This window comes from Cladophialophora yegresii (assembly GCF_000585515.1).
Source record: "Cladophialophora yegresii CBS 114405 chromosome Unknown aczIN-supercont1.1, whole genome shotgun sequence".
In the NCBI taxonomy this organism is placed as follows: domain Eukaryota; kingdom Fungi; phylum Ascomycota; class Eurotiomycetes; order Chaetothyriales; family Herpotrichiellaceae; genus Cladophialophora; species Cladophialophora yegresii.
The window spans coordinates 3081865-3101958 of NW_006913045.1; the positions used below are offsets into that span (position 1 = coordinate 3081865).

At 56.2% G+C, this 20094-nt stretch overlaps 7 protein-coding genes across 7 annotated transcripts; all 7 read left to right on the top strand.

Annotated features, from left to right (window-relative positions):
• Positions 1-1126: 1126 nt before the first annotated feature.
• On the top strand, positions 1127-3598 carry A1O7_01099 (uncharacterized protein; the record flags this gene model as incomplete). The annotated part of the gene is made up of 1 exon (XM_007755138.1): positions 1127-3598. The coding sequence occupies one exon, from the start codon at positions 1127-1129 to the stop codon at positions 3596-3598; it is 2472 nt and encodes an 823-aa protein (XP_007753328.1).
• A 630-nt stretch (positions 3599-4228) lies between these two features.
• On the top strand, positions 4229-5606 carry A1O7_01100 (uncharacterized protein; the record flags this gene model as incomplete). The annotated part of the gene is made up of 3 exons (XM_007755139.1): positions 4229-4353; positions 4414-4604; positions 4654-5606. The coding sequence occupies 3 exons, from the start codon at positions 4229-4231 to the stop codon at positions 5604-5606; spliced, it is 1269 nt and encodes a 422-aa protein (XP_007753329.1).
• Positions 5607-5990: 384 nt separating this feature from the next.
• Positions 5991-6841, top strand: A1O7_01101 (uncharacterized protein; the record flags this gene model as incomplete). The annotated part of the gene is made up of 2 exons (XM_007755140.1): positions 5991-6305; positions 6377-6841. The coding sequence occupies 2 exons, from the start codon at positions 5991-5993 to the stop codon at positions 6839-6841; spliced, it is 780 nt and encodes a 259-aa protein (XP_007753330.1).
• Positions 6842-8278: 1437 nt separating this feature from the next.
• Positions 8279-9223, top strand: A1O7_01102 (uncharacterized protein; the record flags this gene model as incomplete). The annotated part of the gene is made up of 2 exons (XM_007755141.1): positions 8279-8414; positions 8529-9223. The coding sequence occupies 2 exons, from the start codon at positions 8279-8281 to the stop codon at positions 9221-9223; spliced, it is 831 nt and encodes a 276-aa protein (XP_007753331.1).
• A 1138-nt stretch (positions 9224-10361) lies between these two features.
• Positions 10362-12643, top strand: A1O7_01103 (acetyl-CoA synthetase; the record flags this gene model as incomplete). The annotated part of the gene is made up of 5 exons (XM_007755142.1): positions 10362-10415; positions 10485-10513; positions 10570-12043; positions 12095-12127; positions 12209-12643. 5 exons carry the CDS (start codon positions 10362-10364, stop codon positions 12641-12643), a joined length of 2025 nt encoding a protein of 674 aa, XP_007753332.1.
• A 695-nt stretch (positions 12644-13338) lies between these two features.
• On the top strand, positions 13339-13615 carry A1O7_01104 (uncharacterized protein; the record flags this gene model as incomplete). Its single annotated transcript, XM_007755143.1, has 2 exons — positions 13339-13447; positions 13503-13615. The coding sequence occupies 2 exons, from the start codon at positions 13339-13341 to the stop codon at positions 13613-13615; spliced, it is 222 nt and encodes a 73-aa protein (XP_007753333.1).
• A 222-nt stretch (positions 13616-13837) lies between these two features.
• On the top strand, positions 13838-19941 carry A1O7_01105 (uncharacterized protein; the record flags this gene model as incomplete). Its single annotated transcript, XM_007755144.1, has 4 exons — positions 13838-17413; positions 17647-17892; positions 17942-19747; positions 19840-19941. 4 exons carry the CDS (start codon positions 13838-13840, stop codon positions 19939-19941), a joined length of 5730 nt encoding a protein of 1909 aa, XP_007753334.1.
• Positions 19942-20094: the final 153 nt, after the last annotated feature.

A 20094-nucleotide genomic window follows, 5' to 3' on the forward strand; every position in this document is an offset into this window, starting at 1 on the left:
ATAAAGTTGTCCACTTGTGATGGGCGCTGTGTCAGAAACGTTTGAGGCTGCTCGAGGAAAGGCTGCGACACAGCCGCTCGGCCGCCGGGGCCCCTGTGAATGCCATAGACGGGATGCCGAACACCGAGCTTCTGAGACAGCCGTGTACCGGCCACTGCTTCAGCAGGAAGAAGCACAATTGTCGGAATATATCGCGAAGCACCGCGTGTAAAGCGTAAGGAGAGGGCTTGGAGTCTTGGGAGCTGACATAGCTAGCCAGGATTGTCTTGGATCACCTACGTTTGCGCGTCATGCGGGCCGTCAGCGAGCAGTGATGCGTAACCACAGTAGGTATGTCACCCACCAGACATTCATTCATGCCGCCATCAGGATTTGCAAGCAGGCCGTCGGATATGGTTGCTTCGCCATAACTGCAGCAGGCATGCAGTATCGTAGCGACCTGCTCCCCTGGCTTGTGTTATTACCTGGCTGCTGGGTTTTTGGGCTGCGTTGCTGGTTGCCTGAGCGTGCAATATTTGTATACTTAGCGGACGGAGTTTTCTGTAACCGGGCAGTGATAGCCCCGGAGTGCTTGGCGGCCTCGTAAGACGCGGCCCAGCCGCCCAGTGATTCGGTCAGTGGTTCGTCGAGGTGGCTGCGCCCTCCACAACGCTGCGCCCATCGCCCGCACCAACGTTTGCCAGTCGCCAGTTGCCCGCCCGCTTCTCCCTGAACTTCTATCGCAGGCATCCCGTCGGTGACTTGACTGTAACCTCGTCCGGTTTTGCCGTCTGGGCACAAGACTGCACAGAACGCTATACATTCGCTGACTCTCGATCTTTGTTCTCCCCATCCTTCCGTGGACAACATTCACTCTTCGGTGCTTCTTCTTCTCGCGGAGAAAAGTAGTGTTACACTAATTGAGCTGTGCATTGGATATTGATATTCGCCACTGACGACGGAAGTGTACATTGACAGCAACCGATCCTTTACCACCTCTCAAGAGTCTGTACACGTATCCACCCTCAGACGAACGTTCGCTACACCAGAACACGGCCTGGACGACTTGTTTTGTGCTCAAATGCAAACCGTATCGAGTATATAAGCACCCTACAACCCGACCTTCAGCCTCACGGCTCAGCGCAGCATGCGCATTCTTCAAAGCCTTGCGGCGGTCGTCGCTTCGTGCCTGTACCTGACGTCCACCGCCGATGCACACTCGAAATCGAGAAACCCACTGAACTACCTATCGCTAGTTGAGAACCCTCGAATACACACGCCTTCACAGAGGGTACACTGTACCTCAAGCTTCGATCTTACATTTGACCTCCACAAAAGTACAGAGCATATTCGGCTCAGTCTTGAGCCCAATCATGACATCCTCCATCACGATTCGTACATCGAGTTCGTGGACAAAGATGGCAATGTCAGACATGCGGAGAAGATGCAACGGGAGGATCACAAAGTCTTTCAGGGTCAAGCATTCGTTGTCGGCGAGCACGGCGTCAATCAACATGTCGGCTGGGCCCGAGTTACAGTGAGAAGAGATGGTGTCAAACCTCTTTTTGAGGGTGCTTTCACCGTCATGGGCAATCACCATCATGTTCAGCTAAAGTCGAACTATATGGCCACCAAGCATGAACTGGATCCCGAGCTGGAAGAGGATGACGACGAGTATATGGCCGTTTGGAGGGATACCGATGTCAGCCGACAGAGTCATATCGACCTTAAACGCAGCGCCGGCCTAACCTGTGCTTCCGACAAGCTGGAATTCAATACTCATCCCGACCATCCCATCTACCGCGATTTGATGTTGAAACGAGACGATGGCTTCTGGAGCGACATGGGCACTATGGCCATCAACAACATGTTCGAAAAGCGCCAGAACATTGACGGCGGCGGTGTCGGTTCGGGTAATTCAGCTGGTGTCAATTTGGCTTCCACCATTGGAAGCACGGCCGGTTGTCCAACCACACGCAAAGTCGCCCTTGTCGGCGTTGCGAGTGACTGCACATACACGGCGAGTTTTAATTCCACCGATAGCTTGCGGCAGGACGTTATCAGTGTTGTCAACACTGCTTCTGAGCTTTACCAGTCCACGTTCAACATCACGCTTGGTCTCCGCAACTTGACAGTCTCTGACGCCGAGTGTCCCGGAACACCAAGTACCCAGACGCCATGGAATGTGGGGTGTTCAAGCAGCACGGATATCACGCAGAGACTGAACTTGTTCTCCTCGTGGCGTGGACAGCGGGGCGACGATAATGCGTACTGGTCCCTCTTTACGACTTGTAACACCGGGGCCGAGGTCGGCCTCGCGTGGCTCGGGCAGTTGTGCAATCACGGGGCAACTTCCCAGACAGATACGAGCGGCAATACCCAGAGCGTGACTGGAGCCAATGTCATTGCGAAGACCTCAACCTTGTGGCAAGTCTTTGCGCACGAGACTGGCCACACCTTCGGCGCCGTTCACGATTGCGATTCCAGCACGTGCGCCGACTCAAACGTCGTGAACTCCGGACAATGCTGCCCCCTGTCATCCTCTAGCTGTGACGCCAGCGCGCAATACATGATGAACCCATATTCTTCCCCTGGCATCACCAGATTTTCGCCTTGCTCAGTCGGCAACATCTGCTCAGCTCTGGGACGCAACTCGGTCCAGTCGCAATGTCTCACTGACAACAAGGGCGTTGTAACTATCAGTGGGAACCAATGCGGTAATGGCATCGTCGAGGAGGGAGAAGATTGTGATTGTGGTGGTGAGGAGTCTTGCGCGGGTAATTCATGCTGCAACCCTACCACCTGCAAATTCAACACAGGCGCAGTCTGCGACCCAAGCAACGAAGGATGCTGTACTCCGCAGTGTCAATTTGCTTCCAGTGGAACGGTCTGTCGCGCCAGCACAGGTCAATGCGATCCTGCAGAGACATGCTCGGGTACCAATGGAACCTGCCCGATGGACACCACAGCACCCGATGGAACGGACTGCGGCAACGGACTCGAATGTGCCAGCGGACAATGCACAAGCCGAGACTTGCAATGCAAGACTCTGATGGGTAGCTATACTAGCGACAACGACACCTATGCCTGCAACAGTCAGACGTGTACCCTGAGCTGCGCCAGTCCGGACTTTGGAGCGAACGTCTGCTACAGTATGCAACAAAATTTCCTGGACGGCACAACTTGTGGTGGTGGCGGACGCTGTGAGAATGGCGTCTGTAGGGGAAGCTCAATCGGTGGGGAGGTGAAGTCATGGATTGATGATCACAAGACGTTGGTGATCGCCCTGGCCAGCGCGCTGGGAGGTCTTCTACTCCTTGCTGTCCTCGGATGCTGCGTTCGCGCGTGCAGGCGACCGAGAGGGAAGCGAATGCAAGCCGTCGTGCCTGGCGCTCATAGGCATAGAGGCGGCGGTCACCGCAACGCCACGCGTGGATGGGATGGACCGCAGGTTCCGGACCAGATGAGAGACCGTGGGTATGGAGGTGGATGGCAACCACCCCCGACGCAGCAGCCGACGTCGCCGCAAGGCTGGTATCCTCCTCAGCCGCCGCCTGTTTATGCCGCGGGCGGCTATGGTGGGTATCCCCAGAACGGGCACACTGTTAGATATGCCTGAGGTATTTGTTACTAGAGGAGGACACGAGCAGTGTCTAGCACTCCTGAGGAGGTATCTGTAAAGTTTGGATATGCCTGTCAAGGCTGGAAGCATTGCATATTTGGTTGGCGTTCATATGCCTGTGGATCATTGTAGCTACGACCCCCTCTGATGAATAAATGTGAATCATGAACATACGAGGACTTTTGGTGCTCTCTTGCCGTTTGGCTGTCTCTCCCTTCCAGTCGCTCTGGTCAATCAGTGGCGGTCGGATAGCCGAGTCTATGGAGTTTTGCGTACTCCGTACGGAGTCTCTGCTTGGCATCAGATGTCGTCAGTCCAAGGAGTAAGCGGAGCTGCAATGATCCCGGTCCGATCTCGCAACAATGTGCAGCCCCTCACTGGTGAGATGTTAGAGTACCTGTGTCCACGCAATTCTCAATCGTGGATGCTCACCACTGACTGGCACGTGTGCGCCCTGAAGTGTAGTGTCCCCTTGATGCCCCTAGACGTCGACTCTGCAGTTGCGGCATGAACTTCAACCTCTCGCCTACTCACGGTAGCTCACTCGTGGTTCGGTCAGTCAGTCGCCAGGTCGTACGTGCGGAACAGCGCTTAACTTGGTCGCGCACCTTCTCTTCGCACCGCAGGATGGACGCCAAGTTTGCGCCTGCGAAGCGGGTGGCCGGGCAGAAGCAGGATGTCTGGTCCATAGTAAACGAGGCGGCCGCTGCGTCGCCTGTACAGCCCATCGTCAACATGGGCCAAGGGTTTTTGTGAGTATGCAGACACGCTCGCAGTTCGCAAGATTATGCTTCTGACAGCGCGCTCAACAGTGGTTACAACCCTCCCCAGTTCATCATTGACGCCGCGAAGAGCGCACTGGACAGAGTCGAATGCAACCAGTACTCGCCTACGAAAGGCCGCCCGAGGCTGAAGAAGGCCATTGCCGATGCATATTCACCGTTCTTTGGAAGGACGCTGAATCCGGAGACCGAGGTCACCATTACAACGGGAGCCAATGAGGGTAAGAGTCCGTCGTCAAAAATGTGGTACATATCCCTAACACTGTGCAGGCATGCTCAGCGCGTTCATGGGCTTCATCGAGCCAGGCGACGAGGTTATCATATTCGAGCCCTTCTTCGATCAATACCTCAGCAATATCGAGATGCCAGGGGGCACAATCAGATACGTCCCCATGCATCCACCGAAGGATGGTGCGGAACGGACGTCCTCGGCCGCGAACTGGACCATTGACTTTGACGAGCTCGAAAGGGCGTTTAACGAGAAGACGAAGATGATCGTGTTAAACTCGCCGCATAACCCGGTGGGAAAGGTGCTGAACAAGGAGGAATTGACGCGGATCGGCGACTTGTGCCTCAAGCATCAAGTTCTCATTCTCTCCGATGAGGTCTATGACCGCTTGTACTACGTCCCCTTTACGCGAATGGCCACACTATCGCCAGAGCTGGCCAAGATCACGATCACAGTGGGGTCGGCGGGCAAGAACTTCTACGCGACGGGCTGGCGCGTGGGATATCTGATCGGCCCGCCGGAGCTGATCAAGTACGTGGCCGCGGCACATACGCGCATCTGCTACTCGAGTGTCTCGCCTTTACAGGAGGCCGCGGCCATTGGCTTTGAACAAGCCGACAAGGTCGGCTTTTGGGATCAGCAGATCACCGAAATGAAGGGCAAGGTGGACCGGTTCTGCGAGGTCTTTGACGAGCTGGGACTCCCGTACTCCATCCCGGAAGGCGGCTACTTTGTCCTCGCGAACTTGTCCAAGGTAAAGCTGCCCCAGGGATACGAATTCCCGGACCATGTCAAGGACCGGCCGCGGGATTTCCAGATGTCGTGGTTTTTGATCATGGAGCTAGGAGTGGCGGCCATCCCACCCACGGAGTTTTACACGGACGAACGGGCACATCTTGCGGAGGACTGGATGAGGTTTGCCGTGTGTAAGAATGACGATGTTCTCGAGGACGCGAAGAAGCGGTTGAGGGGACTGAAGAAGTACATGGCTTGAGGGAGGATGGGCGAACAGGCTGGATGCTAGAATGCCAGCATGTAGGAGAAGATACAGCAAAATACGGGGATTTAGATGGGAACATATCTGCTCTTCGATGGTACATAGCAGCCTTGTTTCCCGGTTTGCCGGTCGCCGATTTGCACCAGTTGGAGACTGGGAGAGGAATTTGGCATCGGCATTTTCCCGAGTCGCGTCCGTTTGCGGCGGCACGCGTCCAGCTCGCTCGGCCTTTGTCCGGTCAACAACAAATACTGTACCTACATACCACCCGTTTTATCCCATACACAGCACACTACAGAGCACCTGCCGCCACCATTCACATTCATGCCGCGACCAAGGCAGTACAGGTGACAGTTGGCGCTTGGATGCCCCGCGCCGCCAATGTCGCAAGGAAATCTCGCCGCCTTCCCGGGTCGCAATGTCTACGCATCCTCGAGCAAGCTGCCCGACCGCACGGCGCAGAGACCCGGCACAGTTGGCGCACCTGCACCTGCGCCTCCCCAGCCGCAACACAACACACAATCGACCTTCGGGCGCCGGCCCGACACCCAAACAACATATCAGTACGCACCGCCTCTGCACCAGCAGGCGCAGGCGCATGCGATGCCCGGGGCCGGCCGACAGAGCACCACCGAGAAGGAACCCAACGCGCTGAGCGAGCTGAGCGAGGAACAGCGCGACGAGATCAATGAATCGGTGGGTGCTGCGCGTGCCTCCCCGTGAAATGTCGAAAAAGAAAAATGCTGACCACTTTCCCACGTCCCCAGTTCTCCCTCTTCGATCTCGACCGCGACCGCCACCTCGACTACCACGAGGTGCGCGTCGCGCTGCGCTCGCTGGGCTTCACCGTGCCCAAGGCCGAAATCGCCAACATCATGCACACGCAGGGCGTGCCGAAGCCGAGGTTCAAGAGATCGGGCCTGGGGCGAAATGCCACACAATCACATTCGTACCACGTCAGCCAGCTGCTGCTCGCGCAGGTGCCCTTCCAGCGGATCGCAGCCCAGAAAATCTTCGAGCGTGATCCCGCGGAGGAGGTCGAGCGCGCGCTGCTCCTCTTCGACCCGGAGCAGAGGGGGTATATCGAGGTGGACGATATACGGCGCGTGGCACGCGAGCTGGGCGAGACGGGGCTCACGGAGGACGAGATCCACGCTATGATTGAGGAGTTTGATTACGATGGCACGGGCAGTGTCGCGAAGGAGGCGTTTTACGCGATTTGTTTGCAATGAGAGTGAGTGGTCTTGAGATTGCAACACCTATTTGACGAACGTGACGATACCCATGACCATTGGCATTGGCGCTTTGGCTGCGAACTGGAACTGCATTGAACTTGGCCAGCTACGGCGTTTCGAAGTCTTTGGGATCTTGGAGAACTTGCGCCATCGTCCTGTCCTGGCCTGGCTTTGTGGTAATCTAATCAAGCTCAAGCGTCCTCCACCACAACGCGTGCCCTGCCGGCATCTGGCGTGATGCCGTGGAGGTTTGGTGGACGACAGTACCGGCTTCGGCGTCCTCATTCACCGGCCCTCACCCTCTCGGATCAGCAGCGTCACCCTCTCGGATCAGCAGCACACCGTCCTTGGCTCTTACATGTCTCACTCAGCCCGAGAAAATATGTGATGGTCAAAGTCGTGGAGCGCGTCTCACCAGAAAAAGACAAGTGCATCCTCCGCACGGCCATTCTATCTTAGCTTGTCTTCAGGTTATCACAAGCGCCGAAGACGGAACTATGTGACAAGAAATCGTACGAGATTCCTTCTCAGTGGTTTGGGATCCCGTATCTCAACTGGGCTACGCAGAAGTCATCTCCCAGGGTCATATCCGGGAGGGAGTCGACGTATGAAGGCCGTCGCGAGATCAAGGTAATCGGGCTTCGACAAGTACATCTCATGTCGGACCAAGGACCAAGGGGAGTGTCAGGGCCATCCATCTTTTTGCATATCGGAAACGTGTCTGCTGGGGGTCTGGCAGTAATTCGACCGCTAAGCGAGCGCGGGAGGGAGCGGGTATTTTGGGCATGGCATGACTTGGATTGACGGGGCAACATGCAGAGACATGCTCCGACCAGGACCGGAAAGAGGGTCGCTAGGGTGCAGGGCAATCGAAATGGCAAAAGTCACCGGAGAAGAAGGGACTCGAATGTGTAGCAATAGAGACAGAAATGTTGATGGTCAATCGATGCACCGGCAACAGCGACGTCATCGGCATCTGTGTACGGATTTCGTGCTTCTCCAACTCTTCGGGACCACAGTACAGTAATTTATCACTGAACAGTGTCACGGCAAACGCGACAAGTAGAGTTGCCACGCCCTGTCTCTGCCGTTCTTGGACTACTGTGGCGCTTCATCACCATCTATTGCTGTACTTGCCAGATTTCACGCGGTTTCGGGATTTCCTCGCACGGAATTTGCAATTGCACGATACCCGAAAGACCACAGCGTCTACGCCACGTTGTCCTTCCAGTGGCAGCCACAACCTTCTGGCGTTTCTCTCGCGCCACGACTCCTTGATCTCTCTGTTGAGCAGGGAATCTGGGTCCAGCATCGCTTCTGTTGCCGCAACTCCTTGATCTTCCTGTTGAGCAAGGACTCTGTGTCCAGCATCGCTTCTGCTGCCACAAGTCCTTGATCTCCCTGTTGAGCAAGGACTCTGAGTCCAGCATCGCTATGGCGGACGCAGAAGAAACACCGGCCCAGCGACAGGCGCGCATTCGGCGACAGAAGCGTGAAGCCAAAATCACGGGCACTGCGGCGGAAAGACTGGACAAGATTACGAGGCTTAGTGGGAGGACTCCGGAAAGCAGTGAGTCTTTCAAGAATGGGGTCGTTTGGCCTCATCAATAGGGCGCACCAGCCTCTCCCTACATTCAAGTATTGTCTGTAGCCAGCTCAAGCAAGCTAACTCCAAATTCCGCAGTGCGAAATGAATCGCCCGCGCCAACACCACCTGCCACTTCCACTCCACCGCCGCAGACATCGGCGCCGCCCGCAGCTGCGACTGCGTCACTGACACCGGAACAAGTGAATGTGCAGCAGGACTATTTGAGGGCTATGTTACGACAGCCGCTACCACAAGAAGGACAAGAACAAGGTCAGACACAACAAGAAGATCCGATGTTGAAGATGTTGCAAGCCATGATGGGAGGGATGGACGGCGCCTCTGACCCAAGCGCGCCGGACGGGATGGGTGCAATTCCCGGGCTGTCTCCCGATGACATCTCAAAGGCGACGGGCCTTCCTCCCTTTTTGACGAACATGGTGATGGGCAACCAGAAGGCTCCACCTAGCCCGGCCGAGATCCAAGCGACGCGGATCTGGAAGATCGTCCATGTGGTATTCGCAATACTTGCAGGGCTGTATCTGGTGTTCAACATCCACAACTCCACTCAGACGTATGGCGAGAATCCCCCGGCTCCCGCAACGTTCCAGAACCCGTTTATCGTGTTCTTGACCGGAGAACTGTTGCTGCAAAGTGCAAGGTTAGTAACCAAAGGCGGATCGGGCAAAAGGGGAATAGGGCTGTGGATTCAGATGGGCAAGGAACTATTCGGAGATGGCATGATTATGGTCTTCGGCCTGGGGCTAGCGGCCTGGGTCAAAGGAAGAGTCTGAATTTAGAAGGAGACAATACTGCGGTCACAGCGCAGTGGCAAAAGGTTTTACACTGGTCAGATGAGGTTTTTGAGAAGTTGCGGGCTTGACGGGCAAAGACTCTTATCGATGGACAAATTTGACGTGCCGATATGTACAGTACTGGGCCAAGAGGTCACGCTACGGCGTGGCCTGCTTGTCAACCGACCTTGGTGTCCGCTTGTGCCTATGTACCGGGCCCGTGTACCCCGTACAGACTTTCGGAGGCCTACGAGCTGCCGGCCTAGGCGCGACGAGGTTTCCGACCGATGATGCAAGGTCGAGGACTTGTGTAACCGACCGTGAGAGGCTCCTACCCGTGACAGTTGAGAGAAACCCCGCGTGCGGGGTTCTACTTAACGTGCTTTGTCCCTCGACGGCTCCTCCGCCAAAGAATCTCAACGACGTCTGATCATTAACGCCTTGGGTTGGGGACAGGCCCTCGTCGAAACAGATTGGGGCCATTGTCTCCTGACCATGGACGAAAAGATACGGATGATCTCACACTGCGGATGGGCTTTTCTGGCGCGTCAGCCACTGCATGGCGGATAAAAGGAAAGGGATGTTGGCGGGGCCTACCTGGTATCGTTGGTTGGAGGGGTGCTCGCAGGGCACTCCACCCTGTATCGAGGGGCAGCGCTGGTGGCCGACAAGATCCAATCGAAGCAGGTGCCGCTTTGCGGGGGCGCCCATCGCGACGCAGTGTCCCAAGCTGTTTCCGTAAAAACGGTCTTGTTTCGTTCTTGGGGTGACGATATGCCAATGCAAATCCGCGCGAATCTTCGACACAGCCAGGCGTGCAGGTCACTCGATCAAGCAGCCTCCCTTTGCTCCATGCTTGGTGACTGTGCGGCGTAGCGTCATCAGGATTTCCTGCCGTTGAGAGTCGGTGTTACACCATTCTATATTAGAGCTCCTGGTCTCCCCGCCGTGGCACGGGTCCTGTTTTCCTGGTGTCCACTCGCACTCGTCGTGCGCAACTAGAGCCCCCAGTACCCGAGTCACGATATAAACATAAGCTCGTTCCCGCTCCTGAGTAGCTCCAAGCTGGACTCCTACTCTCCCGGTTTCCCCAGCCCTTGCCCACCTTTAGTACCAGCTCACCGAGCAGCTCATCACAATGTCCGAAGGTGACGTCCCGCCTCCAAATCCCAAGAAGGATGGACCCGTCGTGGTAAGCAGACTTGGCTCCTTTCACCCGGATCTCGTGCCTCTCTGTAGAACTGACCACGCACACGCGCAGGCCGAAGCCCACCAGGTCGATACCTACCAGTATGCTCGCACAGCGCCCGTCCTCCACTGACTCGCTCGTGCTAATTCGGTCGCAGTGTCCCCAAACCGTTTTGGAAGAAGGGCCCTGGCAAGGCCCACATTAAAGACCTGGACGAGTACTGGGCCATGTACAAGGAGTCTATCGAGCAGCCAGACAAGTTCTGGGGTAAGATGGCCCGGGAACTGCTGGACTGGCAACGGGACTTCAAGACAGTCCACTCCGGTACGCTGGCCAACGGCGACAATGCCTGGTTTCTGGAGGGCCAGTTGAACGCCAGCTACAACTGCGTCGACCGCCATGCAATTAAAAACCCCGACAAGCCGGCCATCATCTACGAGGCCGACGAGCCAGGCGAAGGCCGTGTCCTCACCTACGGCGAGCTTCTGCGCGAGGTCTCACGGGTTGCCTACACCTTGACACAGATGGGCGTCAAGAAGGGCGACACCGTTGCGCTCTATCTCCCCATGATTCCTGAAGCCGTCATTTCCTTCCTCGCCGTGACCCGTATCGGCGCCGTCCACTCAGTTGTGTTTGCCGGTTTCTCCTCCGGCTCGTTGGCGGACCGAATCATCGACGCCAACTCCAAAGTGGTCATCACCACTGACGAGGGAAAGCGTGGTGGCAAGCTGATTGGCACCAAGAAGATCGTGGACGAAGCTCTCAAGAAATGCCCCGATGTCCACCGAGTGCTGGTTTACAAGAGAACAGGTGCGGACGTGCCCTGGACCAAGGGCAGAGACTTCTGGTGGCACGAAGAGACCGCGAAATACCCTTCCTACATCTCCCCAGAGCCCGTCGCGTCCGAAGATCCTCTGTTCCTGCTATATACGTCGGGTTCGACCGGCAAGCCGAAAGGCGTCATGCATTCGACTGGGGGTTACCTGCTAGGCGCGGCGGCGACTGGCAAGTACGTGTTCGATATCCACGACGACGACGTCTTCTTCTGCGGCGGTGATGTTGGTTGGATTACCGGCCATACCTACGTCGTTTATGCTCCTCTCCTCCTCGGTGTTGCGACCGTCGTCTTCGAGGGCACCCCAGCCTACCCCGACTTCTCTCGCTATTGGGACGTCATCGACAAGCACAATGTCACGCAGTTCTATGTTGCGCCGACTGCACTGCGTCTGTTGAAGAGAGCCGGTGATGAGCACATCCACCACAAAATGCACAAGTTGCGCGTGTTGGGCTCCGTAGGTGAACCCATCGCAGCCGAAGTCTGGAAGTGGTACTTTGAATCCGTCGGCAAAGAGGAGGCCCATATCGTGGACACATATTGGCAGACAGAGACTGGCTCTCATGTCATTACACCGATGGCTGGCATCACCCCCACGAAGCCCGGTAGCGCATCTCTGCCTTTCTTTGGCATTGAGCCTGCGATCATCGACCCGGTGTCGGGCAAGGAAATTGACGGCAATGACGTTGAGGGCGTCTTGGCTTTCAAGCAGCCATGGCCGAGTATGGCCCGAACCGTGTGGGGTGCGCACCAGAGATACATGGACACATATTTGAACGTTTACAAGGGCTATTATGTGGGTTTCTGTTCGAGCGCCGCAACAGACGTTTGGCTGACAAGATGACAGTTCACTGGTGACGGCGCTGGTCGTGATCACGAAGTACGTACTCCCCCTTTCCACTTCCGCATGTCCTCGTTGTGATTGTCCTATCGCCAGGAGCAAAGACTGATGATGACCCAGGGCTATTACTGGATTCGTGGACGTGTCGATGATGTCGTCAATGTATCAGGCCATCGTCTCTCAACGTCAGAAATCGAAGCTGCTCTGATCGAGCATGACGGTGTTGCCGAGGCTGCCGTCGTTGGCATCAATGACGAGCTCACTGGCCAGGCTGTCAATGCCTTTGTGTCACTCAAAGACGGCGTCGATCCCGGTGAGCAGATACGCAAGGATCTCGTCCTGCAGGTCCGCAAGTCCATCGGGCCATTCGCCGCACCAAAGGCCATCTTCGTCGTCGACGACCTTCCCAAGACTCGATCCGGCAAGATCATGAGGAGAATTTTGAGAAAGATCCTGAGCGGCGAGGAGGACAGCCTTGGAGACACTTCGACTCTGAGTGACCCGAGCGTGGTTGACAAGATCATTGAGACTGTCAAGTCGTCAAAGAAGAAGTGAAGGAGCAGCCATATTATATATATATACCCAATCATTGCCTCTGGTTGATTTCTGCCTGCAGTGAAGGAAGCACATAGCTTTTCGTAGTTGGATAGCTCTGCAGCATCTCACAATTCTCGGGCCGGCTGCCTAGCCACGTATTGTTCTGGACCGTAATCGATCAATGCGCCGCCTGTAAATAGATCCATCCCGTACGTGCCTGACGCGATGCCAAAGCACCAAAGTGCTGAAAGTGGTCAACGCACCAAAAGCACCAGAAAGTATCTGGTGGAAGTGGTGAAAGTGTGCCGTCGCTGAGTCATCATGATGGCGGTCATGTGATCGTCCCTGGACCTGACGAGTTGTCCAGCTCAATTGGAGACCCGCTTTCTGGTAAGCGCAGGCTCTATTCAACTCATCAACTTCGACCTCCTAGCGCGTCGTTGCTCGTGTCTGATCCATCCTTCTCGTCACAGGGAGATCCGGTGGCATGCTGGTAGTGGGAAGACGCCGTCTTGCACGACAATCTCTCCGCCGATAGCCGTGCTGCCTGGATCGCTTCTGCCCGTCGACTCGGACTAAAAGCTCGTCCCAGCGCGTCACCCACGAATTTCCTTCCCCCATCCTTACACACCTGATCTTCGTACGCTCTTTTGTGCTCCCTTTGATTCCTTTCCCTTTCGAAAATAGCGCGACGCGCATCAATCCCCGCCAGCATGTCTTTCGGCGGTGGCGGCGGCGGCGGATTTTCGTTTGGTGCGAGTAACACCAACAATCAGGGTGGTGGGTTTGGGGGCTTTGGCGCCAGTACGAACAATAACACAGGTAAGCAGATGTCACCCCCTCCGATGAGGCTGCAAGGCTGACTATACGGTATCAGGAGGCTTCGGTTCGAATACGAGCAATTCTGGTGGCTTCGGTTCCAGCACCGCGACCTCGAATCCGTTCGGGGGCAGCACATTCGGGTCAAACACAAACCCAGGAGGTACGTGACAGATGCGCGCAGGCAGCAGGCTTCACTCGTTCAACTGCCTCACCTGGCGATAATTCTTTTCCCCTTCATGTCGCGGTTCACCTTGCTTCCAACCTCTTTCTCGACCGACTGGTCAATGCGGACACAGCACAATGTCGAGATGGGGCAAGCCTTCGCAAGCTTCAAAGCGCAATGCGCCAATCTATTTAAGTCGTTCCGATGACGGAGATTCGTCTCACCAAATGGACACCGATAAACTAACGACCAGCTCTGCAGGCTTTGGGACCAACACCTCCACCACCGGCTCTCTTTTTGGCAGCAAGCCAGCGTCCAATCCCTTTGGCTCGACAGCCTCCAATACCGGCGGGGGGCTTTTCGGCAGCTCAACAGCCAACACTGGCGGCTTTGGCTCAGGAGGCGGGTTCGGAAGCAGCACCACGAACAATGCCTTCGGCAGCAATACTGGTGGTTCAGGCTTTAGCTTTGGCGCGACAAAGCCTGCGTTCGGCTCGACTACCAATTCTACCCCGTTGTTTGGCCAGGGTGGCTCAGGCACAACTGGTGGCTTTGGCTCGTCTTCAAGCCCCTTTGGCGCCGCGGGTAGCGGAACTGCTCTGAGCAATCAGTCCGTCCCTCCCTCAGAAGGCACAGCCTCGACGCCGTATGCGCCGACCTTGGAGAAAGAAGCCGCAGGCGTGTCGAGCAATTACCAGAGCATCAATTTTATGCCCCCATACCAGAAATACTCATTTGAAGAGCTTCGACTGGCAGATTACAATGCGGGTCGTCGTTATGGGAACAACACTGGCCAGGCTGGTGGATTCGGGACGAACAGTTTTGGTGGTTTCGGAGCAAGCAACACCGGTGGGTTTGGCAGCAATACCAACTCTAATCCCTTTGGCGGCGCTACGGCTACCACCTCGTCAGGCTTTGGCGGCAATACCTCAACGACTGGTTTCGGGAGTGGTGGGAGTGGTGGCCTGTTTGGGAGCAAGCCTGCTGGTGGCGGCTTGTTCGGCCAGCAGTCTTCAGCAGCTCCCTCAGGTGGCCTCTTCGGGACCTCGAACAATACATCAACTAATGCTTTCGGAGGCGGCGGCAGCAGCAGCACCGGCTTCGGATCTGGCGGAGGGCTCTTTGGGAATAACAACAACCAGAATCAGCAGAAACCTAGTTTGTTCGGCACCAACACCGGCAACACCGGCTCTTCGTTCTCGTTTGGCGGCAATACCAACACCTCCACCACAGGTACGGGCGGCGGCTTATTCGGCACCAACACCAACAATTCGAACACGGGTGCGTTTGGTGGAAATCAGCAGCAGTCTGCTGGACTATTCGGAAACAATAACAACACACAGCAGAAGCCTTCGCTTTTCGGCACCAACACGGGTGGTTTCGGAGGCTCGACAAATCAGAATCAACCTTCTGGGGGCTTGTTTGGAAGCACCACAAATACCAGCACTGGTGGCGGTCTGTTTGGCAACAATGCCAATACGAACACTGGCACCAGTGGTGGCTTGTTTGGAAGCCAGCCCAGTACAAACACTGGTGGAGGTCTCTTTGGGAGCACTTCCAATAACCAGCAGAAGCCCGGTGGTCTGTTCGGAGGTAGCACGTTTGGCGGCAACAACGCTTCCAATACAGGCACAGGTCTGTTCGGAGGGAACAACCAGCAGCAGTCAGGCGGCTTGTTCGGAAGTACCAACAACAACACTGGTTCAGGGTTCTCTTTCGGTAACAATGCCAACAAGCCAGCGACTGGCTCGCTTTTCGGGACCAGCACCAACCAGCAACAAGGTGGCTTTGGCAACAGCCTCTTTGCGCCGACCCAGAGCACTCAACAGAACCAGCAGCAATCGGAGTTCAAGACGTCGTCCTTGAATGATCCCAACCCTTACGGTCAGACGTCCATCTGGACTGGGCTGCCGGTCCCGACGCCTGACAACTCCAAGCCACTCTTCACCCCTTTGTCGGCGACTCAGAAGATGAAGGAGAGTCAATCCAAACCACCACCGAGTCTGAGATTGAACCAGTCTCGCTACATGACCCCACCTCGTCGGTCGGGCTTCGGATTCTCGTACTCAACATATGGTACCCCCAACAGCGCAGCCAGCACACCCGGCGGCAGTGGCTTGAGTGGCAGCATGTATGGTAGCCGGAGCTTCAATGGCGGCAGCTTCGGTCGTTCATTTGGAAAGAGTGCATCTGTCAGCAATCTGCGGTCTCATTTCAATGCAGATGGCAATGGCGTCCTCAGTCCAGATGCTTTCGCTGTTACCAATACTAGATGGTCCGGCGGCAGCATGCGCCGTCTGACTATTGATCGGAGCATACGAAACGATCTCTTCAGCCGACCTTCCTTGCCCGCTTTTCCGACGAACGGCCTTGACAAGTCCACCAACGCCAATACCGCACTCGCTCCAACGAATCTCGACTCATCAGGTGCGGAGCCGGCGAACAAGCTCAAGAAGCGAGTTAGCTTTGACAAAGATACCGCGGGGGGCCAGAATGGCGCCTCGAACGGTGAAGCTGGTGCTCTGGTGCCGGTCGAGGATGACGAAGACGAGCACGAGCGCATCAGAACCACGAACGGAAGTGCCACACCTGAAGCCGAGCCTGTCCGAGGGAATGAGCTTGCTGTTGTCCCGGAAGATCGTGAGGCCAGCGATGTATCCTCCCGAAAGGTAACCGTGCAGGCCAAGCCCGATCCTCAACCTGGCGACTACTGGATGAAGCCGACTCGTGCCGAACTCAGTAAGCTTCCGCGCGAGAAGTTGTCGCGGTTTGTTGGCTTCGAGGTGGGCCGGAAGGGATGCGGTAAAGTCGTGTTCAACGGCCCGGTCGACCTGACCAGCATTCCACTCGACGATCTGTATGAGAAAATCGTCGAAATTCGCCTCCGTTCGGTCACAGTCTATCCCGACGCGAGCTCCAAACCGCCAGTTGGCAAGGGACTGAACGTTCCTTCGACCATCTCGATCGAGAACTCTTGGCCCCGGGCTCGCGGCCAGCCGTCCTCGGCCACTAGCGGACCCATCTTTGACAAGCATGTTAATCGCCTCAAGAAGATGAACGGTACTGAATTCGTGAGCTACGACGTGGCTACAGGCGTTTGGACCTTCCGAGTTCCTCATTACACGCGTTACGGATTGGATTACGATGAGGATGACGAGTTGGGCCAGAGCCAACTCTCCGCTCCGCCCGACTCACTGACAAGCTCCCGATCTGCGGACCACTCGGGAATGGACATTGACAGCGAAGGACACGATGATTACGAGGATGAAGGTGACGATGACGACGATACCTTCGCATTCAAGCAGAAGACGCTGCCTGGTGGTTATGGTCGCCAGTCTGCCATCGAGTATGAGCGTGATGTTCCCTCAGCTCAGGAAGTCGAGGACGGTTCGGCAGATTCCGAAATGGAGGAAGACGACTATGAGGAAGAAAACCAGGACGAAATGAGCATGGCTGGTTCATACCCGCCTCCAGCGGCCAGTCCTGCCAAACCCATCCTCAAGGCTAGCACCATGGGGACGCCCCGCAAAGCCCTCATTAACATTGATGGCGACTGGGCGGAACAGCTCCAACGTACCATCAGCCCGCGGAAGCAGAATCGCGATGCGCTTCGAGAGGTCCAGAGCAAGGTGCTGCTGGATCGTGCATATGAACCAATCAAGCCGAGCTCGACGAGAATTGCGAACAAGAAGGACTTTCGAACCAGCATCGACATCATGCACTCTCTGTTCAGCAGACATGAGGAGAGAATGGCGGACTTGAAAGGGAGGAAAGGCAAGGCGCAGACTGAGCCGGATTTCGAGGTTTGAATTTCCTCTTTTTATCCCCCCATCACTCTTTCTTGACCCCTTGTGCTCTGATCCCTGCGGCGGGTTGGAATATTCAATGAAAGCTCAGGTGACGGGATGAACTTGATGCCCGGAATGTCAGACAGGGGTGCCAGGGATCAGAGACCAGGGCACGGTCATATTCCCCATAGCACAGATATGTAGGTAGTTCAAATGAAACACATTGCTGAAACATTTCGTCTTTCTAGTTTCCATATGCCAAGCGCGCAAAGACCTTCGACGACCAAGCTCAAGCCGATGCGATCGAACTCGGGGAAGACGACAAGCACTGGCACGCCAGTTTCAAGCCCCATTTCACGCCGACAAACAAGCTCATCTACAAGTCAGACGGATTGGCAGGTGATAAAGGCCGGACCACGCAGCTATTGGCACACAGTGAAGCGACTGGCAAAGAAGTTGTGGCTGCGTCGCTCGAGGCGGCCAATACCGAGGACGTGCGTGAGACTGTTACTCGTACCGATTTTTTGCTAACTCATCATCCAGGCCGCCGTGGACGTCAAAGTCCTTCTAACGGATGTGAAGGTTTCTGTCAAGGACAACGTCCCGTTTATCAAACACGACGCTCTCCCATTCTCGCAAGTCAAAGCTCACCTGGCCCAGCAAGTTGGTGGGGCCGACGAACTGGACGTCTACGAGCTGCTGCACGTCCTGTTCGATGACTACGAAGACGAATTCACCACCGGCCTGTCCCGCCAACAGCAGCAAGAGTATACGTCGCGGATCCGAAAGGACCGACTGTCGAAGTATCTGGCCGACCTTGTCTGGCGCCGCCACGGGGACCGCATCAAGGCAGCCTCCAAAATCAATGCCGCGACCGCTGCCATCCTCCAGTTGACTGCGAAGAACGTGCACGCCGCATGCGATGCGCTGATGCAGGAGGAGAACTTCCACCTCACATTGCTCGTGGCGCAGATCGAGCAAGCTGATTCGGCCTTTCAGGCAGATATTGCCACTCAGATCTCCGACTGGCGCGGACAGGCCGTCATCTCCGAGATGAGCGAAGAGATTAGGGCGTTGTACGAGATCGTCTCGGGAAATACTAGTATTGCGCAGGGTCGGCAGAACGTAGCCGTCGAGGACCGTGCCTCGACATTTGCCATTTCGGAGAAGTTCGAGCTGGATTGGATCCAGGCGTTTGCGCTGTGCTTGTGGTATGGAAAACACAAGAACGGCGACATCGGTGAGATCGTCGCGGACTTTCAGACCAAGTTGACCTCCAACCTCGAGTCGGCGACCCCGGTGCGCACCAACGGATCCGAGGATCCTCTATGGGTCGTGTTGAGGCTTTTTGCGAGCAGTACCAGCAAGGGCAACAAGGGAAGCCGAGCAAATGCTGCCAACGCCGCCGCCAAAGTCGAGAAACCGGTTCTGCCGCAGGCCTTGTCTGCGCTGTCTGAGCCATGGAACTCGCAGAAGACGTGCCGCCTGCACAACGCCATCGCCGCGGCGCTGTCCCCTGATGTTTCTATCGACCAAGAGAAAGCCGACGCCCTCGCCCTGACGCTGGCGTTTGAGCATTCGACCCGCGGAAACATTGTGGAGGCTGTATACGCGCTTCTGCACCTTAGCGACGCGACAATGCGAGCACGTCAGATCCAGGACCTTCTCGATCGCCACGCTGCGAGCCTGCCGGCACCATCTTCACAGTCCCGGCCGCTTTGGACTGCTCTTACCACGGCGTTCCACATCCCAACCACATGGCTGTATCGTTCAAAGGCGCTCTACGCGCGGTCATGCAACGAATCGCTCGCCGAACTCCACTGTCTCGTCCTGGCGACGGAGTATGCCCAAGCTCACGCGTGCTTACTTCGCCGCGTCGCGCCCCGGTTCGTCATTGATGAAGACTGGGAGGGACTAAGCAACGTGCTTGCGCGGTTCGGCGAGGATGCTGCACACAAAGTCGATGCCGCCGCCGCCACCGTCACGGCTTCAGCCGAGCAGGACACGAGTCCAGAATGGAAGAGCGGGGGAGGCGTCTATGCGGACTTTGTGGACCTAATGGCACTCATAGGTCCCGCACGCGCGTCGGGTCAAGGTCAAGACACAACTGAGAAGCGCAAGAACAAGACCGCTCTGCTTGAACGACTACAAGGCGGGCTGAGGGAATTGAGTGCGCGGTTCAAATCGGGCACAAGCAGCTCTGGTTCGGATTCGGATCTGGCGAAGGACCGAGAGAAGCTCGAGGAAAGAGTGGCGCTGCGCGAGATGGGCAGGGCCGTGGCCAGAGCGATTGAGCTGGAGAGTGAGACGGACAGTGACAGTGGCGATGACACCGGCATGGCCCACCAGGTAAGTACCGTGCGAAGTGTACAGCGCGTGGGTTTCGTTGCTGCAGGCGCACGCTTACGGAGGACTGACTTGCTAACCACTTTGTGACTTAGAAATCGATCCTCGATCTCCCACTCACCGCGGACGCGAGGTTGGTCCACGCGCGAGCTCTGGGCGTGGAATACTATTGTGGTGTCATGGCCGTGGCGCATTGACGTGGCGCATTGACGTTGATGTTGATAGACGGGCAGGCTGGGGATTTGTACTGCGCGCTAGAATTTACGATCGACGGTACGGAGCAGTGTTTTTTGTATGTCCTAATACCGAACCACGGGAACCACAGGAACCACAGGAAGCAGAGAGGGCAG